The following is a 25,608-nucleotide window of genomic DNA, read 5'->3' as shown; positions in this document are numbered from 1 at the left end:
GTATTTCTCTTTTTCCAGAGAGAGCGTTAGCATCACAGCGAGCGTTGCTGCAGATTCTAAAGTGTCGCTAAGCAGGCGAGAGACCTTTCAAAGTGTTTGACAAATTATTTCATCATATATATATATATATATACATGTTATTGCTTCTTTTTTTTCTGTATGTAATGAAACATGACTATCCAAAATAAGTATTGCTAGATCATGGACTTTACATTTACGTTACAACCTTAAACACATTAAAGAGGTTATTTAACTGATTTCTTAATGTGCTTATCTGCAGTTAGACAAACAATCTAGGCTTATTTTGCACATGTACAGCATCCTGGCTGAAAATGTGCATTTTATTAATCTATTCAATTCTGTAGATGAGGGGAAAGTATCGATTAAAAAAGGCTTCCGTGGATTGCAGTAACCACCGCTCTCCGGCAGATGTCAGTGGTTCCTCTTCTCGCTGAGCGTCCGCCATATTGTTTAGATCGCGGTTGCTAGGCGACCTCCCGTCAAACACCATGACAGAGTTGCACCAGGCGGCCGCGGCAGGAAACTTGGACCAAGTGCAGCAACTCCTGAGGAAGAATAAATACAATCCGAACGACAAAGACATCGACTGGAACAACAAGACGCCGCTGCACTGGGCCGCAGAGAGAGGTAGCTGTTGATGACGTCATCGTATGTTTGTTACCGCCCCTTTTATTATTATTATTATTATTAATGCACTCAAGGAGGATCCAGAAAATGTGCTATTTTGAACATATGCTAACACTTCTTAATGGTTTATTAAAGGGAACCTAATGTGCCGATTTAAGTGTCTCTTAAATTGTTCTGGGACCTTTTATTGTACTCATCAGTACGTTTCTTTTTGTACAAAACTCTCATTTAATAAGGATATTTACATTAGAAAATACGCTTAAGCCCCGCCCACTTCAAATGCGCCCCACTCTGCTCTGATTAGTCACAAAAACACGAGTTGCATTCAAGGTCTCACGTAAATTTTATACTCGCCCCTAAAACTCCTGTTTTGCACATTAAAAAAGAATCATAAAAATAGGTTTTGCTGCTTAATGTACACATTACAAAAACACCTAAAGGCAGAAATTACTCTCACCATATTTACATAAATATTTATTTTGTTTCACGATTAACATGTAGGTTCTTAACTGATTTAGGGATTCTAGGGGAGGACTTTTCACCAGAGTGACGTCAGAATATAATTTAAACCGTAATCTCGTTTTGCGTATCAAGTTTTTCCTTTAAGAGTTAATAAGTAAGTAAGTAATATTTATTTATATAGCGCTTTTCGAGACCAGGGTCACAAAGCGCTTTAACAATCAAAACAATACTCAAAACAGTACATACTTTAAAGATCAAGACAACACCGAGAACAACAAGTTCGAGAAATTCAAGGAAAAGCCTGAACAAATAGAAACGTCTTAAGATGTTTCTTAAAGGAGTCAGTAGATCCATCAAGTGCAAAGAGAGAGAGAAGATCGTTCCAAAGCTTAGGAGCAACAGCCTGAAAAGATTTCTCTCCTCTGGTCCTGAACCGTGTGCGTGGAACCATCAGTAGATTCTGATCCACAGACCTCAGAGCCCGAGCTGGGGTGTAAGGCTGGATCAGATCAGTGATGTAAGGAGGAGTCTGACCATGAATAGATCTGAAAGTAAGAACCAGAATTTTAAAGTTGATCCTGAAAGAAACTGGAAGCCAGTGAAGACAACAATAACAATAATAATAATAACAAGTTTTTAAGGTTAAAACCTTATATTTTTCCACAGGATACACGGAGATAGTGAGAGTTCTACTGGAACACGGAGCCCGGTCGTGCCTGAGGACGGACTACGGTTGGACGCCGGCTCACTTCGCCGCCGAGTCCGGTCAAGTGGCCGTGCTCGCCATCCTGCACTCCTTCCACGCCGCGCTGGACAAGGTGGACAGCAGCGGCGACAAACCCGCGCGGATCGCAGAGATCTACGGACACAAGGACTGCGTCAGCTTCCTCAAGGGGTGAGTCGACGGTCCGTCCGTGTCGTGACCTGTGACCCCTTGACCTTAAAACGCCGGCGGTGTTTCACAGAGCAGAGGTCGAGAGCGCGTCTTTCCGCAAGCTGGCGGAAGAAAGTGGCAGCTTGGACGAGGACACGGATGAAGAGTGGGGCGACAAGGAAGTGACCAAAAGGAAGAAAAAGGGCAATAAATGACCTAGATGTTATTTTAAAGAACAATTAAAACCATGCAACAGTTATACCTCAAATAAAAAACTTTCACAGCGAAAACCAACTAAATACCTTCTTCAGTTATGACAAAAAGACTCTTGATTCGTGAGTCGTGGGGGCAGCAGTCGAAGTAAAGAAGGCCAAGACTCGTCTCTCTCCATCAAATTATATTCTTAAAAACAAATAAGACACACTGATGGATCTGAATAAAGTTATACTTGAATGACAAATAAGACAAATTAATTTTTTTTTTTTTTTTATTAAAAAAGATCTTTAAGGCACATTTTAACTGATTCATTCAAAAACATTGATAAAAAAACTAAAAAATTGACCTTTTCTCTTACACTCATAACAAATAACATTCATTTTTGGTAAACATTTGTTGGAAAAAACAGTATTTGACACATAAATCAGTGACTTGATTGTTGGAAACAATAGTTAAAAGGAAACTCAGATCGTATAAAATGCAGATTTGTACAAATTATTTGAAGGTTCATCATCAGAAATGTGTATTTTTTATGAAGGATGGTATTTTGTAGTGTATTCTCTTAATAAATATATATTTATTTAGATCTTGTCTTGCTTAACTGTATCAATGAGTGAAGATTATTATCATTTCTGTTCATTTAAAGGAACTTATTTTTCAATTTTCTAATCTAATATATACATATAATACCTAGAAATACTTTCCATCTTTTTAAAACCATCTTATTTAATGAGGCCAATTCAAATTAAAAACATTTTTTTCTATTAATCCTTAAAATATTTATTGAATTTACGACTTTTTTCTTGTGTAAATTCCATTTTTTTTATCAAGTAATATTTATTTAAACATTTATGTTCGCACTTATTTATGATAAACTTTGTTAAGCAACCATGTATACTTTAAATGTATTAAATGTACTATCTAATCATGATTATTTTGTCATTTAATTCCTGCGTCTCTGCTCGGAGCTACATTTTTAAACTACATCACAATCATCCATCGGTTTATTTCATCTGAAACGAGAAGATTTGTTGTCGACAGCAACCGTCGTCGTCGTCTCTCGGTCACACGGTGGTTTCGTGCTCCGTGTGCGACGCGGAGGGAAGAAAGTTTTCCTCCTGCGACGTCACGTCTTCACGCCCGAGGGTCACTCCGTCCTTCTGATGCAGATCACTCTTGCCCTGCCGGCGAGATACCACAATATTGCAGATATGAAAAAAAAAAAAACGTGTTTGATTGAATCTTCGACCAAAAGACAGGAAAAAAGAAGTCCTAAAAATAATAAGTAGCCAAATACGCTACTTTTTCGTTTTATTTATGTTAATTAAGAAAAATAAAATGTAAAAAGAGTGGCATGAACTCGCCACAACATTGAAAAATAAGGCAAATACGCAACTCTTAGGTTACTTTTATGTTTTATTTATGTTAATTAAGAAAAATAAAATGTAAAAAGAGTGGCGTGAACTCACCACAACATTGAAAAATAAGGCAAATACGCAACTCTTAGGTTACTTTTATGTTTTATTTATGTTAATTAAGAAAAATAAAATGTAAAAAGAGTGGCGTGAACTCGCCACAACATTGAAAAATAAGGCAAATATGCAACTCTTAGGTTACTTTTATGTTTTATTTATGTTAATTAAGAAAAATAAAATGTAAAAAGAGTGGCGTGAACTCACCACAACATTGAAAAATAAGACAAATATGCAACTCTTAGGTTACTTTTATGTTTTATTTATGTTAATTAAGAAAAATAAAATGTAAAAAGAGTGGTGTGAACTCACCACAACATTGAAAAATAAGACAAATACGCAACTCTTAGGTTACTTTTATGTTTTATTTATGTTAATTAAGAAAAATAAAATGTAAAAAGAGTGGCGTGAACTCACCATAACATTGAAAAATAAGGCAAATACGCAACTCTTAGGTTACTTTTATGTTTTATTTATGTTAATTAAGAAAAATAAAATGTAAAAAGAGTGGCGTGAACTCGCCACAACATTGAAAAATAAGGCAAATATGCAACTCTTAGGTTACTTTTATGTTTTATTTATGTTAATTAAGAAAAATAAAATGTAAAAAGAGTGGCGTGAACTCACCACAACATTGAAAAATAAGGCAAATATGCAACTCTTAGGTTACTTTTATGTTTTATTTATGTTAATTAAGAAAAATAAAATGTAAAAAGAGTGGCGTGAACTCGCCACAACATTGAAAAATAAGGCAAATATGCAACTCTTAGGTTACTTTTATGTTTTATTTATGTTAATTAAGAAAAATAAAATGTAAAAAGAGTGGCGTGAACTCGCCACAACATTGAAAAATAAGGCAAATATGCAACTCTTAGGTTACTTTTATGTTTTATTTATGTTAATTAAGAAAAATAAAATGTAAAAAGAGTGGCGTGAACTCGCCACAACATTGAAAAATAAGGCAAATATGCAACTCTTAGGTTACTTTTATGTTTTATTTATGTTAATTAAGAAAAATAAAATGTAAAAAGAGTGGCGTGAACTCGCCACAACATTGAAAAATAAGACAAATACGCAACTCTTAGGTTACTTTTATGTTTTATTTATGTTAATTAAGAAAAATAAAATGTAAAAAGAGTGGCGTGAACTCACCACAACATTGAAAAATAAGGCAAATACGCAACTCTTGGGTTACTTTTATGTTTTATTTATGTTAATTAAGAAAAATAAAATGTAAAAAAAGTGGCGTGAACTCACCACAACATTGAAAAATAAGGCAAATACGCAACTCTTAGGTTACTTTTATGTTTTATTTATGTTAATTAAGAAAAATAAAATGTAAAAAGAGTGGCGTGAACTCACCACAACATTGAAAAATAAGACAAATACGCAACTCTTAGGTTACTTTTATGTTTTATTTATGTTAATTAAGAAAAATAAAATGTAAAAAGAGTGGCGTGAACTCGCCATAACATTGAAAAATAAGGCAAATACGCAACTCTTAGGTTACTTTTATGTTTTATTTATGTTAATTAAGAAAAATAAAATGTAAAAAGAGTGGCGTGAACTCGCCATAACATTGAAAAATAAGGCAAATATGCAACTCTTAGGTTACTTTTATGTTTTATTTATGTTAATTAAGAAAAATAAAATGTAAAAAGAGTGGCGTGAACTCGCCACAACATTGAAAAATAAGGCAAATATGCAACTCTTAGGTTACTTTTATGTTTTATTTATGTTAATTAAGAAAAATAAAATGTAAAAAGAGTGGCGTGAACTCGCCACAACATTGAAAAATAAGACAAATACGCAACTCTTAGGTTACTTTTATGTTTTATTTATGTTAATTAAGAAAAATAAAATGTAAAAAGAGTGGTGTGAACTCACCACAACATTGAAAAATAAGGCAAATACGCAACTCTTAGGTTAGTTTTATGTTTTATTTATGTTAATTAAGAAAAATAAAATGTAAAAAGAGTGGCGTGAACTCACCACAACATTGAAAAATAAGGCAAATACGCAACTCTTAGGTTACTTTTATGTTTTATTTATGTTAATTAAGAAAAATAAAATGTAAAAAGAGTGGCGTGAACTCGCCATAACATTGAAAAATAAGGCAAATACGCAACTCTTAGGTTACTTTTATGTTTTATTTATGTTAATTAAGAAAAATAAAATGTAAAAAGAGTGGCGTGAACTCGCCACAACATTAAAAAATAAGGCAAATACGCAACTCTTAGGTTACTTTTATGTTTTATTTATGTTAATTAAGAAAAATAAAATGTAAAAAGAGTGGCGTGAACTCACCACAATATTGAAAAATAAGGCAAATACGCAACTCTTAGGTTACTTTTATGTTTTATTTATGTTAATTAAGAAAAATAAAATGTAAAAAGAGTGGCGTGAACTCACCACAACATTAAAAAATAAGGCAAATATGCAACTCTTAGGTTACTTTTATGTTTTATTTATGTTAATTAAGAAAAATAAAATGTAAAAAGAGTGGCGTGAACTCGCCATAACATTGAAAAATAAGGCAAATACGCAACTCTTAGGTTAGTTTTATGTTTTATTTATGTTAATTAAGAAAAATAAAATGTAAAAAGAGTGGCGTGAACTCACCATAACATTGAAAAATAAGGCAAATACGCAACTCTTAGGTTACTTTTATGTTTTATTTATGTTAATTAAGAAAAATAAAATGTAAAAAAAGTGGCGTGAACTCACCACAACATTGAAAAATAAGGCAAATACGCAACTCTTAGGTTACTTTTATGTTTTATTTATGTTAATTAAGAAAAATAAAATGTAAAAAGAGTGGCGTGAACTCACCACAACATTAAAAAATAAGGCAAATACGCAACTCTTAGGTTACTTTTAGGTTTTATTTATGTTAATTAAGAAAAATAAAATGTAAAAAGAGTGGCGTGAACTCGCCATAACATTGAAAAATAAGGCAAATACGCAACTCTTAGGTTACTTTTAGGTTTTATTTATGTTAATTAAGAAAAATAAAATGTAAAAAGAGTGGCGTGAACTCGCCATAACATTGAAAAATAAGGCAAATACGCAACTCTTAGGTTACTTTTAGGTTTTATTTATGTTAATTAAGAAAAATAAAATGTAAAAAAAGTGGCGTGAACTCACCACAACATTGAAAAATAAGGCAAATACGCAACTCTTAGGTTACTTTTAGGTTTTATTTATGTTAATTAAGAAAAATAAAATGTAAAAAGAGTGGCGTGAACTCGCCATAACATTGAAAAATAAGGCAAATACGCAACTCTTAGGTTACTTTTATGTTTTATTTATGTTAATTAAGAAAAATAAAATGTAAAAAGAGTGGCGTGAACTCGCCATAACATTGAAAAATAAGACAAATACGCAACTCTTAGGTTACTTTTATGTTTTATTTATGTTAATTAAGAAAAATAAAATGTAAAAAGAGTGGCGTGAACTCACCACAACATTGAAAAATAAGGCAAATACGCAACTCTTAGGTTACTTTTAGGTTTTATTTATGTTAATTAAGAAAAATAAAATGTAAAAAGAGTGGCGTGAACTCGCCATAACATTGAAAAATAAGGCAAATACGCAACTCTTAGGTTACTTTTATGTTTTATTTATGTTAATTAAGAAAAATAAAATGTAAAAAGAGTGGCGTGAACTCGCCACAACATTGAAAAATAAGGCAAATACGCAACTCTTAGGTTACTTTTATGTTTTATTTATGTTAATTAAGAAAAATAAAATGTAAAAAGAGTGGCGTGAACTCACCACAACATTGAAAAATAAGGCAAATACGCAACTCTTAGGTTACTTTTATGTTTTATTTATGTTAATTAAGAAAAATAAAATGTAAAAAGAGTGGCGTGAACTCACCACAACATTGAAAAATAAGGCAAATACGCAACTCTTAGGTTACTTTTATGTTTTATTTATGTTAATTAAGAAAAATAAAATGTAAAAAGAGTGGCGTGAACTCACCACAACATTGAAAAATAAGACAAATACGCAACTCTTAGGTTACTTTTAGGTTTTATTTATGTTAATTAAGAAAAATAAAATGTAAAAAGAGTGGCGTGAACTCACCACAACATTGAAAAATAAGACAAATACGCAACTCTTAGGTTACTTTTATGTTTTATTTATGTTAATTAAGAAAAATAAAATGTAAAAAGAGTGGCGTGAACTCACCATAACATTGAAAAATAAGGCAAATACGCAACTCTTAGGTTACTTTTATGTTTTATTTATGTTAATTAAGAAAAATAAAATGTAAAAAGAGTGGCGTGAACTCGCCACAACATTGAAAAATAAGGCAAATATGCAACTCTTAGGTTACTTTTATGTTTTATTTATGTTAATTAAGAAAAATAAAATGTAAAAAGAGTGGCGTGAACTCACCACAACATTGAAAAATAAGACAAATATGCAACTCTTAGGTTACTTTTATGTTTTATTTATGTTAATTAAGAAAAATAAAATGTAAAAAGAGTGGCGTGAACTCACCACAACATTGAAAAATAAGACAAATACGCAACTCTTAGGTTACTTTTATGTTTTATTTATGTTAATTAAGAAAAATAAAATGTAAAAAGAGTGGCGTGAACTCACCATAACATTGAAAAATAAGGCAAATACGCAACTCTTAGGTTACTTTTATGTTTTATTTATGTTAATTAAGAAAAATAAAATGTAAAAAGAGTGGCGTGAACTCGCCACAACATTGAAAAATAAGGCAAATATGCAACTCTTAGGTTACTTTTATGTTTTATTTATGTTAATTAAGAAAAATAAAATGTAAAAAGAGTGGCGTGAACTCACCACAACATTGAAAAATAAGGCAAATACGCAACTCTTAGGTTACTTTTAGGTTTTATTTATGTTAATTAAGAAAAATAAAATGTAAAAAGAGTGGCGTGAACTCGCCACAACATTGAAAAATAAGGCAAATATGCAACTCTTAGGTTACTTTTATGTTTTATTTATGTTAATTAAGAAAAATAAAATGTAAAAAGAGTGGCGTGAACTCGCCACAACATTGAAAAATAAGACAAATACGCAACTCTTAGGTTACTTTTATGTTTTATTTATGTTAATTAAGAAAAATAAAATGTAAAAAGAGTGGCGTGAACTCACCACAACATTGAAAAATAAGGCAAATACGCAACTCTTGGGTTACTTTTATGTTTTATTTATGTTAATTAAGAAAAATAAAATGTAAAAAGAGTGGCGTGAACTCACCACAACATTGAAAAATAAGGCAAATACGCAACTCTTAGGTTACTTTTAGGTTTTATTTATGTTAATTAAGAAAAATAAAATGTAAAAAGAGTGGCGTGAACTCACCACAACATTAAAAAATAAGGCAAATACGCAACTCTTAGGTTACTTTTGTGTTTTATTTATGTTAATTAAGAAAAATAAAATGTAAAAAGAGTGGCGTGAACTCGCCACAACATTGAAAAATAAGGCAAATACGCAACTCTTAGGTTACTTTTAGGTTTTATTTATGTTAATTAAGAAAAATAAAATGTAAAAAGAGTGGCGTGAACTCGCCATAACATTGAAAAATAAGGCAAATACGCAACTCTTAGGTTACTTTTATGTTTTATTTATGTTAATTAAGAAAAATAAAATGTAAAAAGAGTGGCGTGAACTCGCCATAACATTGAAAAATAAGACAAATACGCAACTCTTAGGTTACTTTTATGTTTTATTTATGTTAATTAAGAAAAATAAAATGTAAAAAGAGTGGCGTGAACTCACCACAACATTGAAAAATAAGGCAAATACGCAACTCTTAGGTTACTTTTATGTTTTATTTATGTTAATTAAGAAAAATAAAATGTAAAAAGAGTGGCGTGAACTCGCCATAACATTGAAAAATAAGGCAAATATGCAACTCTTAGGTTACTTTTATGTTTTATTTATGTTAATTAAGAAAAATAAAATGTAAAAAGAGTGGCGTGAACTCGCCACAACATTGAAAAATAAGGCAAATATGCAACTCTTAGGTTACTTTTATGTTTTATTTATGTTAATTAAGAAAAATAAAATGTAAAAAGAGTGGCGTGAACTCACCACAACATTGAAAAATAAGGCAAATATGCAACTCTTAGGTTACTTTTATGTTTTATTTATGTTAATTAAGAAAAATAAAATGTAAAAAGAGTGGCGTGAACTCACCACAACATTGAAAAATAAGACAAATACGCAACTCTTAGGTTACTTTTATGTTTTATTTATGTTAATTAAGAAAAATAAAATGTAAAAAGAGTGGCGTGAACTCACCACAACATTGAAAAATAAGGCAAATACGCAACTCTTAGGTTACTTTTATGTTTTATTTATGTTAATTAAGAAAAATAAAATGTAAAAAGAGTGGCGTGAACTCACCACAACATTGAAAAATAAGACAAATACGCAACTCTTAGGTTACTTTTATGTTTTATTTATGTTAATTAAGAAAAATAAAATGTAAAAAGAGTGGCGTGAACTCACCACAACATTGAAAAATAAGGCAAATATGCAACTCTTAGGTTACTTTTATGTTTTATTTATGTTAATTAAGAAAAATAAAATGTAAAAAGAGTGGCGTGAACTCACCACAACATTAAAAAATAAGACAAATATGCAACTCTTAGGTTACTTTTATGTTTTATTTATGTTAATTAAGAAAAATAAAATGTAAAAAGAGTGGCGTGAACTCACCACAACATTAAAAAATAAGGCAAATATGCAACTCTTAGGTTACTTTTATGTTTTATTTATGTTAATTAAGAAAAATAAAATGTAAAAAGAGTGGCGTGAACTCACCACAACATTGAAAAATAAGACAAATACGCAACTCTTAGGTTACTTTTATGTTTTATTTATGTTAATTAAGAAAAATAAAATGTAAAAAGAGTGGCGTGAACTCACCACAACATTAAAAAATAAGACAAATACGCAACTCTTAGGTTACTTTTATGTTTTATTTATGTTAATTAAGAAAAATAAAATGTAAAAAGAGTGGCGTGAACTCACCACAATATTGAAAAATAAGGCAAATATGCAACTCTTAGGTTACTTTTATGTTTTATTTATGTTAATTAAGAAAAATAAAATGTAAAAAGAGTGGCGTGAACTCACCACAACATTAAAAAATAAGACAAATATGCAACTCTTAGGTTACTTTTATGTTTTATTTATGTTAATTAAGAAAAATAAAATGTAAAAAGAGTGGCGTGAACTCACCACAACATTGAAAAATAAGGCAAATATGCAACTCTTAGGTTACTTTTATGTTTTATTTATGTTAATTAAGAAAAATAAAATGTAAAAAGAGTGGCGTGAACTCACCACAACATTGAAAAATAAGACAAATACGCAACTCTTAGGTTACTTTTATGTTTTATTTATGTTAATTAAGAAAAATAAAATGTAAAAAGAGTGGCGTGAACTCACCACAACATTAAAAAATAAGACAAATATGCAACTCTTAGGTTACTTTTATGTTTTATTTATGTTAATTAAGAAAAATAAAATGTAAAAAGAGTGGCGTGAACTCACCACAATATTGAAAAATAAGGCAAATATGCAACTCTTAGGTTACTTTTATGTTTTATTTATGTTAATTAAGAAAAATAAAATGTAAAAAGAGTGGCGTGAACTCACCATAACATTGAAAAATAAGACAAATACGCAACTCTTAGGTTACTTTTATGTTTTATTTATGTTAATTAAGAAAAATAAAATGTAAAAAGAGTGGCGTGAACTCACCACAACATTGAAAAATAAGGCAAATATGCAACTCTTAGGTTACTTTTATGTTTTATTTATGTTAATTAAGAAAAATAAAATGTAAAAAGAGTGGCGTGAACTCACCACAACATTGAAAAATAAGGCAAATACGCAACTCTTAGGTTACTTTTATGTTTTATTTATGTTAATTAAGAAAAATAAAATGTAAAAAGAGTGGCGTGAACTCACCACAACATTGAAAAATAAGGCAAATACGCAACTCTTAGGTTACTTTTATGTTTTATTTATGTTAATTAAGAAAAATAAAATGTAAAAAGAGTGGCGTGAACTCACCACAACATTGAAAAATAAGGCAAATACGCAACTCTTAGGTTACTTTTATGTTTTATTTATGTTAATTAAGAAAAATAAAATGTAAAAAGAGTGGCGTGAACTCACCACAACATTGAAAAATAAGGCAAATATGCAACTCTTAGGTTACTTTTATGTTTTATTTATGTTAATTAAGAAAAATAAAATGTAAAAAGAGTGGCGTGAACTCACCACAACATTGAAAAATAAGGCAAATATGCAACTCTTAGGTTACTTTTATGTTTTATTTATGTTAATTAAGAAAAATAAAATGTAAAAAGAGTGGCGTGAACTCACCACAACATTGAAAAATAAGGCAAATATGCAACTCTTAGGTTACTTTTAGGTTTTATTTATGTTAATTAAGAAAAATAAAATGTAAAAAGAGTGGCGTGAACTCACCACAACATTGAAAAATAAGGCAAATACGCAACTCTTAGGTTACTTTTATGTTTTATTTATGTTAATTAAGAAAAATAAAATGTAAAAAGAGTGGCGTGAACTCACCACAACATTGAAAAATAAGGCAAATACGCAACTCTTAGGTTACTTTTATGTTTTATTTATGTTAATTAAGAAAAATTAAATGTAAAAAGAGTGGCGTGAACTCACCACAACATTGAAAAATAAGGCAAATACGCAACTCTTAGGTTACTTTTATGTTTTATTTATGTTAATTAAGAAAAATAAAATGTAAAAAGAGTGGCGTGAACTCGCCACAACATTGAAAAATAAGGCAAATACGCAACTCTTAGGTTACTTTTATGTTTTATTTATGTTAATTAAGAAAAATAAAATGTAAAAAGAGTGGCGTGAACTCACCACAACATTAAAAAATAAGGCAAATACGCAACTCTTAGGTTACTTTTATGTTTTATTTATGTTAATTAAGAAAAATAAAATGTAAAAAGAGTGGCGTGAACTCGCCATAACATTGAAAAATAAGGCAAATATGCAACTCTTAGGTTACTTTTATGTTTTATTTATGTTAATTAAGAAAAATAAAATGTAAAAAGAGTGGCGTGAACTCACCACAACATTGAAAAATAAGGCAAATACGCAACTCTTAGGTTACTTTTATGTTTTATTTATGTTAATTAAGAAAAATAAAATGTAAAAAGAGTGGCGTGAACTCACCACAACATTGAAAAATAAGACAAATACGCAACTCTTAGGTTACTTTTATGTTTTATTTATGTTAATTAAGAAAAATAAAATGTAAAAAGAGTGGCGTGAACTCACCACAACATTGAAAAATAAGGCAAATATGCAACTCTTAGGTTACTTTTATGTTTTATTTATGTTAATTAAGAAAAATAAAATGTAAAAAGAGTGGCGTGAACTCACCACAACATTGAAAAATAAGGCAAATACGCAACTCTTAGGTTACTTTTATGTTTTATTTATGTTAATTAAGAAAAATAAAATGTAAAAAGAGTGGCGTGAACTCACCATAACATTGAAAAATAAGGCAAATACGCAACTCTTAGGTTACTTTTATGTTTTATTTATGTTAATTAAGAAAAATAAAATGTAAAAAGAGTGGCGTGAACTCACCACAACATTGAAAAATAAGGCAAATACGCAACTCTTAGGTTACTTTTATGTTTTATTTATGTTAATTAAGAAAAATAAAATGTAAAAAGAGTGGCGTGAACTCACCACAACATTGAAAAATAAGGCAAATACGCAACTCTTGGGTTACTTTTATGTTTTATTTATGTTAATTAAGAAAAATAAAATGTAAAAAGAGTGGCGTGAACTCACCATAACATTGAAAAATAAGGCAAATACGCAACTCTTAGGTTACTTTTATGTTTTATTTATGAATCGTCAACAAAAAGATTAAAAAAAAATTGTAGCACAAATTTGCCACAACATTAAAAAATAAAGCCAAATACGCTACTTTTTTCTTAATGTATCGTCGACGAAGAAAACATTTTTAATCCTCCACAAAAAGAACAGACAAATAATTTAGTGTAAATACGCCACAACATTACAAAGTAAAGACAAATACTCTATTTTTCTTTTTTTATCAACAGCCTAAAAACATATTTTAAATAAACAAAAATAGAGAAATGACGAGCGTATATAACCACAACATTACAGAAAATTAAGCGAAATAGGCTACTTTTTTGTCCTATTTATGTATTTTCGAGAAAAATAATAATATACTGTGGTGTAAACTCGACACAACATAACAAAATAAAGCCAAACATGCAACTTGTTTTTTTTAATTTATGCGTCGTCAAGCAGAAAAGTGAAAGGAAAAGAATAGAAAAAAAGAAAGTTTATATATGACTCAACGTTACAAAATGAAGCCAAATACGCATCTTTTTTTCTTAATGTGTCATCAACGAAGAGACGGAAAAAGAAAATTACAAATCGTCAACAAAAAGAAACAAAAATTGAAAAGTAATGTAGCGTATTTACACAAAATTACCTAAATAACATAACAACAACAAAATAAAGGCAAATCTTTTCTTTTTTTCCCCTTATGGTAAAGAAAGATAAATATATATTTTCTAAAAGAGTAGCGTCAATTCAGCACAACATTACCAAATAAATTCAACTAAATTTTTTAATTAAAATTAAAATAAAATACTACAGCATATATACGGCAAAAACAAAAAAAATCAAATCAACTGACCGTCGCATGGCTGAGTTTTGCTTTCCTGCGCCCGGGTAGACATCTTCGCAGCTTCCTGAACACGGGATAAACCGTCCCTGGTGCGATGTCTTCCTCTTTCGTCGGACCTGAGATCGGTTCAAGTATTAACTCCACGGATGTTACGTTCCGACATGTCCCAGCTAGCCTGGGTCTCGACGGCAAAAACGCACCCGTGAGGAGACTGACGATGAGGCCGACCAGGATGACGGTGGAGCAGCTGACGCCGCTGTACCACATGTAGGACAGCGAGTAGAACCTCGGGAGTCCAGACGAGCTGAAAGAAAACAAAAAAACACATGTTTAGTAAAACTTCCAAGTATTCGCTCGGTTCGTGTACCTCAGTGTAGTGATGACGGCCGCCGTCACGTTGCCAGCTGCCGTCACGTTGCCCGACATCATCAGCGAGTCTCGGCAGTTCGGAGGTGGGGGTCTGGAGGCGGAGCTCCGGGTGACGATGCTCCCGATGCCGATCCAGAAAGCGACGGAGAGGCCGGCGCCGAGACCCGCTATCGCCCCCTAGAGACGGCGTTAAGTTCAAAATAAAGACAATAAATCCTACCCTTGACAGGGAGCTTTAAACGTACAGTAGAGTTGGCCCAGGGGAAAAACATCCCGAGGCAAAACAGGCCCAGAATCGGACCTCCCACCATGCCGAAGATCTTCAGCGCCACCTGGAGCAGAAATGTGAGATCTCGTATAAGCGACAAATAACTATAGACTTGCATCTATTTCTCGACCCAACTTCCAATCATTCATCTCCGGCCGTTCCTGACTTATTCAGAGAAAAACTTTACCTCAAACCATCTCGGCCGGTGTTCCACAAGGCTCTATCCTCGGTCCTACCATCTTTATCATATGCTTTTTTTTTTGTCACATTTTCAGAAATTTAAAAAGTCATGTTCTATTGCTTTGCAGACGCCACACAGTTAAGCCAAGAGTGTGAAACACGCCCTAAAAATAAACGGCTCAAGCTCACCTGCAGGACGGACTCGCCCATCAGGTGAGTCAGGTAGGCCATGGCCAAACACAGCAGCCCGTAAGACGCGGCTGGAGACGGAGAGACACGTTTACTGGCGAGTCAGGACTTGACGGTCGGATGTTCTACCTAATAGTTTGGACAGCAGCGTCGCCCGTTTCTCCGTCATGCTGGGATACTGCGGCTTGATGAGGTCTTCCATGGTGACTGTGGCCAGAGAGTTGAAGGCGGTGGAGACGGTGCTGCACGGAGACGACACCCCGTTAATGACGGGGTCTCGGATTCACTGTTGAGGGCCTGACTGTAGTTTCAATGCAACTTTATACAGTTTAAGCTCATGCCACTGACATATCAATGTCGTCACAATATTGAAACATTTCACATTTTAAAACTTGGGAAAAAAAAGGTTTTATTGGATTATTTTTGAATAAAATGCCTTTATTGTAAGGATGAATTTATTTTAATTTAATTTTATATATTTTTTATTGATAGTTGAAATTTTTATTCATTATATTTGTATTTTTGTAAAAAATAAATCGAATATTTTCACAAAAAATGTACACATATTTAGATATTCTAATATTACATTTTCTAAATTCAATAGTTTTAATTTGTAGTCTTAAATTTAAATATAGAAATGTTGGTATAATTACGCCACCAAACGATACATAAAGAGTACAATCACTTTATATAAAAACATTTAAATAGAAAATATAATTTAACTATTGTAGTTGGAATGGTGTGAAGAGTTAATTAATAAAAAAAACAAAAACAATTTTAATTCAATTATTTAAACACAATTAAACAATTTCAACCTTTTAATTTAGAAATTATCGAATTCAATTAATTTAAAAATATATTTAAATGCATGAAAATATACATTTAATTAATTGTAATTTAATTATTTAAACAATTTCAACCTTTCATGTTAGAAATTATCGAATTAAAAAATATATTTAAATGCTTGAAAATATACATTTAATTAATTGTAATTTAATTATTTAAACAATTTCAACCTTTCAAGTAAGAAATGATCGATTTAAATTATTTTATTTTTTTTAAATGAAATGCTTAAAAATATACATTTCATTAATTGTAATTTAATTATTTAAACAATTAAACAATGTCAACCTTTCAAGTAAGAAATTATCAATTTAAATGAATTAAAAAATATATTTAAATGCTTGAAAATATACATTTAATTAATTGTAATTTAATTATTTAAACAATTTCAACCTTTTAATTTAGAAATTATCGAATTAAATTAATTAAAATATATTTAAATGCTTGAAAATATACATTTAATTAATTGTAATTTAACTATTTAAACAATTTCAACCTTTCAAGTAAGAAATGATCGATTTAAAATTTTTTTTTTTTTTTAAATGAAATGCTTAAAAATATACATTTCATTAATTGTAATTTAATTATTTAAACAATTCAACAATTTCAACCTTTCAAGTAAGAAATTATCAATTTAAATGAATTAAAAAATATATTTAAATGCTTGAAAATATACATTTAATTAATTGTAATTTAATTATTTAAACAATTTCAACCTTTTAATTTAGAAATTATCGAATTAAATTAATTAAAATATATTTAAATGCTTGAAAATATACATTTAATTAATTGTAATTTAATTATTTAAACAATTTCAACCTTTCAAGTAAGAAATGATCGATTTAAATTATTTTATTTTTTTTAAATGAAATGCTTAAAAATATACATTTCATTAATTGTAATTTAATTATTTAAACAATTCAACAATGTCAACCTTTCAAGTAAGAAATTATCAATTTAAATGAATTAAAAAATATATTTAAATGCTTAAAAAAAAAAGAATTTAATTTTAAAAGTTAAATTCAACCTTGAAATATTCTGATGATATACTTTTAAACAAAGTCAGGATCTGATCAAGTGTTGACGAGGTTTCACGACACAGTGTCGTCACTGTCGAAGCAGGTGTGTAACGGTGGAATCGAAGTCCCTCACCTGAGCGCCGCACTGAACAAACAAGCGATGAAGAGTCCCGGCAAGCCAGGGAAGCCCTGCAGCATGTCCATGACGAAGTAAACCACCACCTGCAGGAGGAGCACACCTGAGCTCCAACATTGAAACACCGACGCTCCTTGATACTCACGGCGTCTCTCGAGGACGAGCCCAGTCGGTCCGAGTGATCTTCGCCACAGTAGCGAGCGAACATGACCAGTCCCATGATGCAACTGAGGGCCAGCGCCACCTGCAGGGAGGGAAACACCAAGTAGCAGGACCTGCAGAGGAAACAGAAGATCGTCATCGTTTTTCAGACGTTTAATGTTTTTTTCTGCATCAACAAGAGCAACTAATATTAACTACATTTAATATTATTGTACTTTTATTTCTTTTAACTCAATCATATATTTTAGTTATGGGAATAAAACAAGTGTTATCAGAATATTTAATAGTTGAATTGAACATTTGTGTTGAATATATATTTTTAAATAATTTAATTGTTTTTGTTACACATAGTATTATATTTTAATTACAAAACAAATTTTAACATTTTAAAATGCATAGCTTTTTTAATTAAATGATTATCAAATAATTTTCATTCAATTTAATAATTTCTATATTAAATAGTTTAATGTTTTTTTTGTTAATAGTATTTTAAAATAGAGAATATTTAAAAAGAAAAAAAATGTAAACGTGTATTTTGATATAATTATTTAAAAAATATTATAATGATAATTATTGGTATTCGAATATCAAATACTTAAAACAATCACAACAAAATTTTATTTTAATTATTAAAGATAAATAATAATATATAAATTATTGAATTTGATTATTCTGAAAAATAATCCAACTCTCAAAAACAAAAAGTTTCAATATTTAAAATTAAATGAAAGCTTTATTCTAATGTCACTGATAAACATCCATATATTGTAGTTTAAAAGTAGTTTTATACGATGTGTTCCATCTTTTCTTGTGCGTTTCTTCAACGTCTTGACAGTATTTCTTAGGTTATAGTTGATGTTTTTGTGTTTATTTCATTCATTATATGGTTGTTTGTTTGTGTCGCACTTTCACACTCTTGCCCTTATTCGCCCTGAGACTGTGGTCACATGACTCGTGTGGTCACATGACTCGTGTGGTCACATGACTCGTGTGGTCACATGACTCGTGTGGTCACATGACTCGTGTGGTCACATGACTCGTGTGGTCACATGACTCGTGTGGTCACATGACTCGTGTGGTCACATGACTCCTGTGGTCACATGACTCGTGTGGTCACATGACTCGTGTGGTCACATGACTCGTGTGGTCACATGACTCGTGTGGTCACATGACATGTGTGGTCACATGACTTGTGGTCACATGACTTGTGTGGTCACATGACTCGTGTGGTCACATGACATGTGTGGTCACATGACTCGTGTGGTCACATGACTCGTGTGGTCACATGACTCGTGTGGTCACATGACTCGTGTGGTCACATGACTCGTGTGGTCACATGACTTGTGTCCTCACTGAGGTCATTCAAGGTGGTTTTCTTTCTGTGTTTCACAGATATTATCTTGTGGACTGTGAGTCAACAAACCTGATGTTTGTGTAACTAATCGTTGTGTTACTATTAAGAGAAATTAAACAAAGAAATGGATATTTCTCTGCACACCTGACGGCGTCTCTCTCGGTCCGGGCGCTGAGGTATCTCTGGACCTGGGCCTGGTTGACTCCGTACAAGGACAGCATCAGGAAGACTCCACCCACGCCCAGGGTCCAGAAGGTGTGTCTTTCCGTGGGATCTGGGTTGAGGCTGGAGAGAGAAGCAGCGTGAGACGGTGTTGAGCAAACATCTCAGTTACCGGTTCCCCCTCCGAAGGTTCCGCGAGACTCACTCCAGCCCGGAGATGCGACCTCCGTCCGAGACCTTCTCCCAGACCGCCGCGACCCCCCCGGCCTGCTGGACGCCCACCACGATGACGGCCAGCTGGCCCGCGAACATCACCAGGGTCTGGAAGACGTCGGTCCAGATGACGGCCTTCAGTCCGCCCAGCGCCGTGTACAGCGTGCACACCAGACCCGTGACCAGAACCACCCCCCAGAGCTCGAACCCCGTGACTGAGAGCAGAAGTAAAGTCTTCAGAAACATGGGAACAGAAGTTGATCAAAGAAAGGTTTACCTTTATTGAGGGCGAAGGCAGGAGTATAAACACAAACTCCCATATAAATAACCTGCGTCAAGAAAAAACATGTTTTTATTCGACACCGATTGAAGCAATAATGACTATTGTTTACTTAAAACTTCAAATATTTCAACATTTGTTCCACAGTTTTACTTCACATTCCTAAGTTTTATCTATCGCTCCATCCATCCAACCATTTATACATCCATCTATCCATATATGCATCCATCTACTTATGCATCCATCCAAAATTAAAGCAGTTACGACTGAGGACGAGAGGATACAGTGAGTCCAGCAGCTTTTACAGCTGATGTTTGGACATATTTTGGTTTGAAAACAAATGAAAGCAGTTACAACTGAGGACGAGAGGATACAGTGACTCCAGGAGCTTTTAAAGCTGATGTTTGGACATATTTTGGTTTGAAAACAAATGAAAGCAGTTACGACTGAGGACGAGAGGATACAGTGACTCCGGCAGCTTTTAAAGCTGATGTTTGGACATATTTTGGTTTGAAAACAAATGAATCAGTTACGACTTCGTCAAGAGTCATGTGGTCTGTAAATTCTGCAACACCAGAGTCAAATACTCGACAATACTACAAATATATACTCGTTACTAAAGAATCACTATATATGGTATCGTTATTCTGTATCATATGAACAAAAACACACTCCTAGATATTATGCATCCATCCATCCATATATGCCTCCATCCATCTATTTATACGTCCATCCATATATTTATACATCTTTCCATCCATCCATCCTTATATGCATCCATCCATCTATTTATACATCCATCCATTCATCCATCCATCTATTTATACATCCATCCATCCATCTATTTATACATCCATCCATCTATCCACCCATATATGCATCCATTCATCCATCCATCTATACATCCATCCTTATATACATCCATCCATCTATCCACCCATATATGCATCCATTCATCCATCCATCTATACATCCATCCATCCATCCTTATATGCATCCATCCATCCATCTATTTATACATCCATCCATCTATCCACCCATATATGCATCCATTCATCCATCCATCCATCTATACATCCATCCATCTATTTATACATCCATCCATCCATCTATCTATTTATACATCCATCCATACATATATGCATCCATCCATCCATCTATTTATACATCCATCCATCCATCCATCCATATAGACATCCATCCATCCATCTATTTATACATCCATCCATCCATATATACATCCATCCATCCATCTATCCATCCATATATGCATCCATCCATCCATAAATACATCCATCTATATATACATCCATCCATCCATACATACATATGCATCCATTCATCCATCTATTTATACATCCATCCATCCATCCATCTATTTATACATCCATCCATCCATCCATATATACATCCATCCATATATGCATCCATCCATATATACATCCATCTATCTATCTATACATCCATCCATCCATCCATCCATATATGCATCCATCCATCCATCTATTTATACATCCATCCATCCATCCATCTATTTATACATCCATCCGTCCATATATAAATCCATCCATCCATCCATATATGCATCCATCCATCCATCTATTTATACATCCATCCATCCATCCATCCATATATACATCCATCCATCCATCCATATATGCATCCATCCATCCATATATACATCCATCCATCCATCCATATATACATCCATCCATCCATATATGCATCCATCCATCCATCAATCCATATAGACATCCATCCATCTATTTATACATCCATCCATCCATATATGCATCCATCCATCCATCTATACATCCATCCATATATACATCCATCCATATATGCATCCATCCATATATACATCCATATATGCATCCATCCATCCATCTATTTATACATCCATCCATCCATATATACACCCATCCATCCATCCATATATGCATCCATCCATCATCCATCCATATATACATCCATCCATCCATCCATTTATACATGCATCCATCCATCCATCCATCTATTTATACATCCATCCATCCATCCATATATACATCCATCCATATATACATCCATCCATCCATCCATCCATCTATTTATAAATCCATCCATCAATCCATGTAGACATCCATCCATCCATCTATTTATACATCCATCCATCCATATATACAGTAAATCCATCCATCCATCCATATATGCATCCATCCATCCATCCATATATGCATCCATCCATCCATCTATTTATACATCCATCCATCCATCCATCCATATATACATCCATCCATCCATATATACATCCATCCATCCATCCATATATACATCTATTTACACATCCATCCATCCATCCATATATGCATCCATCCATCCATCAATCCATATAGACATCCATCCATCTATTTATACATCCATCCATCTATACAGCAAATCCATCCATCCATCCATATATGCATCCATCCATCCATCCATCCATATATACATCCATCCATCCATATATGCATCCATCCATATATACATCCATCCATCCATCCATATATACATCGATTTATACATCCATCCATCCATCCATATATGCATCCATCCATCAATCCATATAGACATCCATCCATCCATATATGCATCCATCCATATATGCATCCATCCCTCCATATATACATCCATATATGCATCCATCCATCCATATATTTATACATCCATCCATCCATACATACATATATGCATCCATGCATCCATCCATTTATACATCATCCATCCATCCATTTATACATCATCCATCCATCCATTTATACATCCATCCATCCATCCATCCATCTATTTATACATCCATCCATCCATCCATCTATTTATACATCCATCCATCATCCATCCATCTATTTATACATCCATCCATCCATCTATTTATACATCCATCCATCCATCCATCTATTTATACATCCATCCATCCATCCATCCATCCATCCATCTTTTTTTCAACATTCCCGGTTAAACCACATTTGTTTCCGGCAGTTTGAATATCTCAGTCAATCATATTATCTATGCAAACGGTTTGAACACAACGGAAGATGGTAAAACGACAATAATCATGAATCAATATTTGCTGAACCACTATTTCCTGAGTGAAAAGGAAAAAGAAAATAAATTATTCAACAAGCTTTAAAATCCAACATGGATCTCAAAATAACTTTCTTTTTTGTGGAAAAAGATTTAAAAAATAAACCTCTGTATAAAGGTTTATCAGTTCCATCAGAACTTTTAATAGTTTTCAAATGTTTTATTGAAATGTTGTTTATTTTAAACATTGATTATATTTATGAATCATTGAATTAAATTGTTGTTTTTTTTATTTCTGTTTATGGATTGTAAATAAATTGGCTGTCAAAGCGGTTTGTGACCCTGGTCTAGAAAGGCGCTATATAAATAGAGATTATTATTATTATAAATTAATTTTTTTTACACATATTTTTTTTTCAATTCCAGTTTTAAAAATATATTAAATATTAAATATTGTGTTATTCGAAGCCCATCTAAAAAAATCTAAAAATGTTGGCACTATAACACCAACATTGTATTTATTACGTGCGTGTTTAAGCAAATGAAAGCAGTTACAACTGAGGACGAGAGGATACAGTGACTCCAGCAGCTTTTAAAGCTGATGTTTGGACATATTTTTGTTTGAAAACAAATGAAAGCAGTTACAACTGAGGACGAGAGGATACAGTGACTCCAGCAGCTTTTAAAGCTAATGTTTGGACATGTTTTGGTTTGAAAACAAATGAAAGCAGTTACGACTGAGGACGAGAGGATACAGTGACTCCAGCGGTTTTAAAAGCTGATGTTTGACCATATTTTGGTTTGAAAACAAATGAAAGCAGTTACAACTGAGGACGAGAGGATACAGTGACTGCAGCAGCTTTTAAAGCTGATGTTTGGACATATTTTGGTTTGAAAACAAATGAAAGCAGTTACAACTGAGGACGAGAGGATACAGTGACTGCAGCAGCTTTTAAAGCTGATGTTTGGACATATTTTAGTTTGAAAACAAATGAAAGCAGTTACGACTTCGTCAAGAGTCATGTGGTCTGTAAATTCTGCAACACCAGAGTCAAGTACTCGATAATACTAATAATATATACTTGTTACTACAGTATCACTATATATCGTATCGTAGCCCCTGTATCGTATAAACAAAAAAACACACTCCTAGATATTAACCACCAATTGTTGAACATGTTGTAGTCACAGCAGTCAAAGTTCTCTCACCTACCATTTGAAAGATGAAGGTCAAAGTGCCACAGATGCGAACCGTCTTGCTGAAGCGGAGCTCCAGATACTGTGAGGAATGAAAACAGGTTCAAGAAAAACAAGCACGGACAGATAAGATGCGCCGAATACCTCGTAAGCGCTGGAGAGCCGCAGTCGGTACAGAATAGGAATAAAGACGTGAGCTGGAATGAGGAGGCCGAGGATGTAGGCGACGCCGATGAACCAGTACTGAGTTCCGTGCGTGTAGATTTCAGCCGGGACTCCGATAATCGCCACGGCCGACTGGAATGACGCGATGAGGGAAAGGGAAACGGGGATACAGTGCATGCTCCGGTCCGCCATCAGGAACTCCTGCGTGGTCCTCTGGCGACCGCCCGACAGCGCGTAGTAGAGTCCGATGCACATGGACGCCACCAGCAGGACGGCGAAGATGGCGTAGTCCGCCGGAGCGAAGTGCTTCTGGACCGACGGGTCCATCTCGATCGTCTGTAAGACTCAAACTGAAGCTTGACCTCCGTCACAGCCAGACAGGAACCAGATATCCTCCCTCAGACGAAAGGGTCCAGCCACCTTGAAGAAACCCAAACATTTCTTCAGAAACCCGACACTACCTCTTCACGCTCAGATAAGGCTTTCCTCGTCGTAGCCAACACTTAATTGTGGCACAGTTCGAAATATCAAATCCCATGAATAGCTCGGGTGAAGACTCTGGCGAGGTCAACGACCCCGTTTGTCAACTTTCCCCTGCGCGAGCCAATCCAAAAATACTGACTGGGAGGTTCTTAAGCCCATAATAAAAAACAGCCTCAATTTATTGTGACTACAAAGGTCATAAGCAGTAGAAAAAAAATAGTTTAATCCAAAATAATCACCATTAACTCAATTTTCTGCTGCTTCTGAACAATTATTTGATTAAACCCCTTATAAACAAACACATAAAACACACAAACAAACCTCAGGATTGTTGAAAAAAGGTCACACTTTTACTCACAAACGCACTTTCGGTATTAATCGTAACTTTTACTAACATTTTACTGGTTTTCTGACCGCGTTTTGTGTCACTCTTTATTGCGCAACAGTTCTTTCTCTTTGTGTGGGTGATGGAGGTTTTGTGTCACTCTTTATTGCTCAACAGTTAATACTCTCTGAGTGGGTGATGAGACACAATGAAAGCTTCCAGGAAGTGATTTGGAAAAACGTGCAACTGATCTGCAAACAATTATGTCGAACAATGACGTCTTTGTTGGTGAAACTGATTTAAGAAGCGAAGTTAATAAAAGTATCTTTCCATCTAATATTTTAAAAACAAAGTATGATAGATATATACAATGAGTTATTAGAAAATATTAATAAAATCTGTAGCATAATTATGTATTTTTAATAACTTAAACAGATAAAATATTAAGCGTTTTTAATTAATTTATTAAGAATTGTTATTTTAAACTATCATTGTGTTTCTAATTTCTAGTTATTATGCGATAAGAAAATAAAAAATATATTTATTTATCTATAATATAAAACAATTGTTTATTGACATTTTGAATGGCAGGTGAACTTGCAGCAACACACGCACCTCCTCACAAGGTGAGCGAGGAAGTCAACGCTTCATCGTTAAAGCCACGATATTCAGAATTACATGAATAATGAGTCAAACCCAAGTTGTCGCCACATAATGTGGAGTCATTTTTACAATGTCAACTTACATCTGGAAGTTGTCCGAGCGTCCATTGCGTCTGCTGCTGCCGATTGTGGCGAACTGCATGCCG

At 33.0% G+C, this 25,608-nt stretch overlaps 2 protein-coding genes across 3 annotated transcripts; one reads left to right on the top strand and one right to left on the bottom strand.

Annotated features, from left to right (window-relative positions):
* The first annotated feature begins 55 nt into the window (after window positions 1-55).
* ankrd66 (ankyrin repeat domain 66) lies at window positions 56-2,355 on the top strand. 2 transcript variants are annotated; one of them, XM_087780053.1, is made up of 3 exons: window positions 56-648; window positions 1,777-2,005; window positions 2,081-2,355. In XM_087780053.1, the coding sequence occupies exons 1-3, from the start codon at window positions 510-512 to the stop codon at window positions 2,145-2,147; spliced, it is 435 nt and encodes a 144-aa protein (XP_087636179.1). In that variant the 5' UTR covers window positions 56-509; the 3' UTR covers window positions 2,148-2,355. The 2 variants fall into 2 exon arrangements, with proteins under 2 accessions (XP_087636179.1, XP_087636178.1); XM_087780052.1 differs by having other exon boundaries at window positions 2,076-2,355.
* A 98-nt stretch (window positions 2,356-2,453) lies between these two features.
* On the bottom strand, window positions 2,454-25,606 carry slc5a6b (solute carrier family 5 member 6). Its single transcript, XM_087780051.1, has 15 exons — window positions 25,546-25,606; window positions 23,972-24,412; window positions 23,844-23,909; window positions 19,586-19,637; window positions 19,301-19,523; window positions 19,078-19,218; window positions 17,563-17,692; window positions 17,415-17,503; window positions 15,549-15,661; window positions 15,420-15,490; window positions 15,028-15,114; window positions 14,781-14,959; window positions 14,614-14,717; window positions 14,423-14,529; window positions 2,454-3,381 (listed from the first exon to the last, which is right to left on the bottom strand). The coding sequence occupies exons 2-15, from the start codon at window positions 24,317-24,319 to the stop codon at window positions 3,265-3,267; spliced, it is 1,827 nt and encodes a 608-aa protein (XP_087636177.1). The 5' UTR covers window positions 24,320-24,412; window positions 25,546-25,606; the 3' UTR covers window positions 2,454-3,264.
* Between the last annotated feature and the right edge of the window lie 2 nt (window positions 25,607-25,608).

This window comes from Callionymus lyra, chromosome 18 (genome assembly GCF_982586985.1).
Source record: "Callionymus lyra chromosome 18, fCalLyr1.hap1.1, whole genome shotgun sequence".
Classification (NCBI taxonomy): domain Eukaryota; kingdom Metazoa; phylum Chordata; class Actinopteri; order Syngnathiformes; family Callionymidae; genus Callionymus; species Callionymus lyra.
This window is presented reverse-complemented; position numbering and strand designations above follow the sequence as displayed.

Bases quoted from the DNA above. Each gene is read 5' to 3' on its own strand.
- ankrd66 (XM_087780052.1), top strand. From the start codon at position 510: ATGACAGAGTTGCACCAGGCGGCCGCGGCAGGAAACTTGGACCAAGTG. The intron at 649-1,776 runs GTAGCTGTTGAT...ATTTTTCCACAG, and splicing joins GCACTGGGCCGCAGAGAGAG to GATACACGGAGATAGTGAGA. The intron at 2,006-2,075 runs GTGAGTCGACGG...GGTGTTTCACAG, and splicing joins TGCGTCAGCTTCCTCAAGGG to AGCAGAGGTCGAGAGCGCGT.
- slc5a6b (XM_087780051.1), bottom strand. From the start codon at position 24,319: ATGGACCCGTCGGTCCAGAAGCACTTCGCTCCGGCGGACTACGCCATC. The intron at 19,219-19,300 runs GTGAGTCTCGCG...TTCTCTCTCCAG, and splicing joins GGTCGCATCTCCGGGCTGGA to CCTCAACCCAGATCCCACGG. The intron at 3,382-14,422 runs GTCAGTTGATTT...TCTCGCCGGCAG, and splicing joins CAAAACTCAGCCATGCGACG to GGCAAGAGTGATCTGCATCA.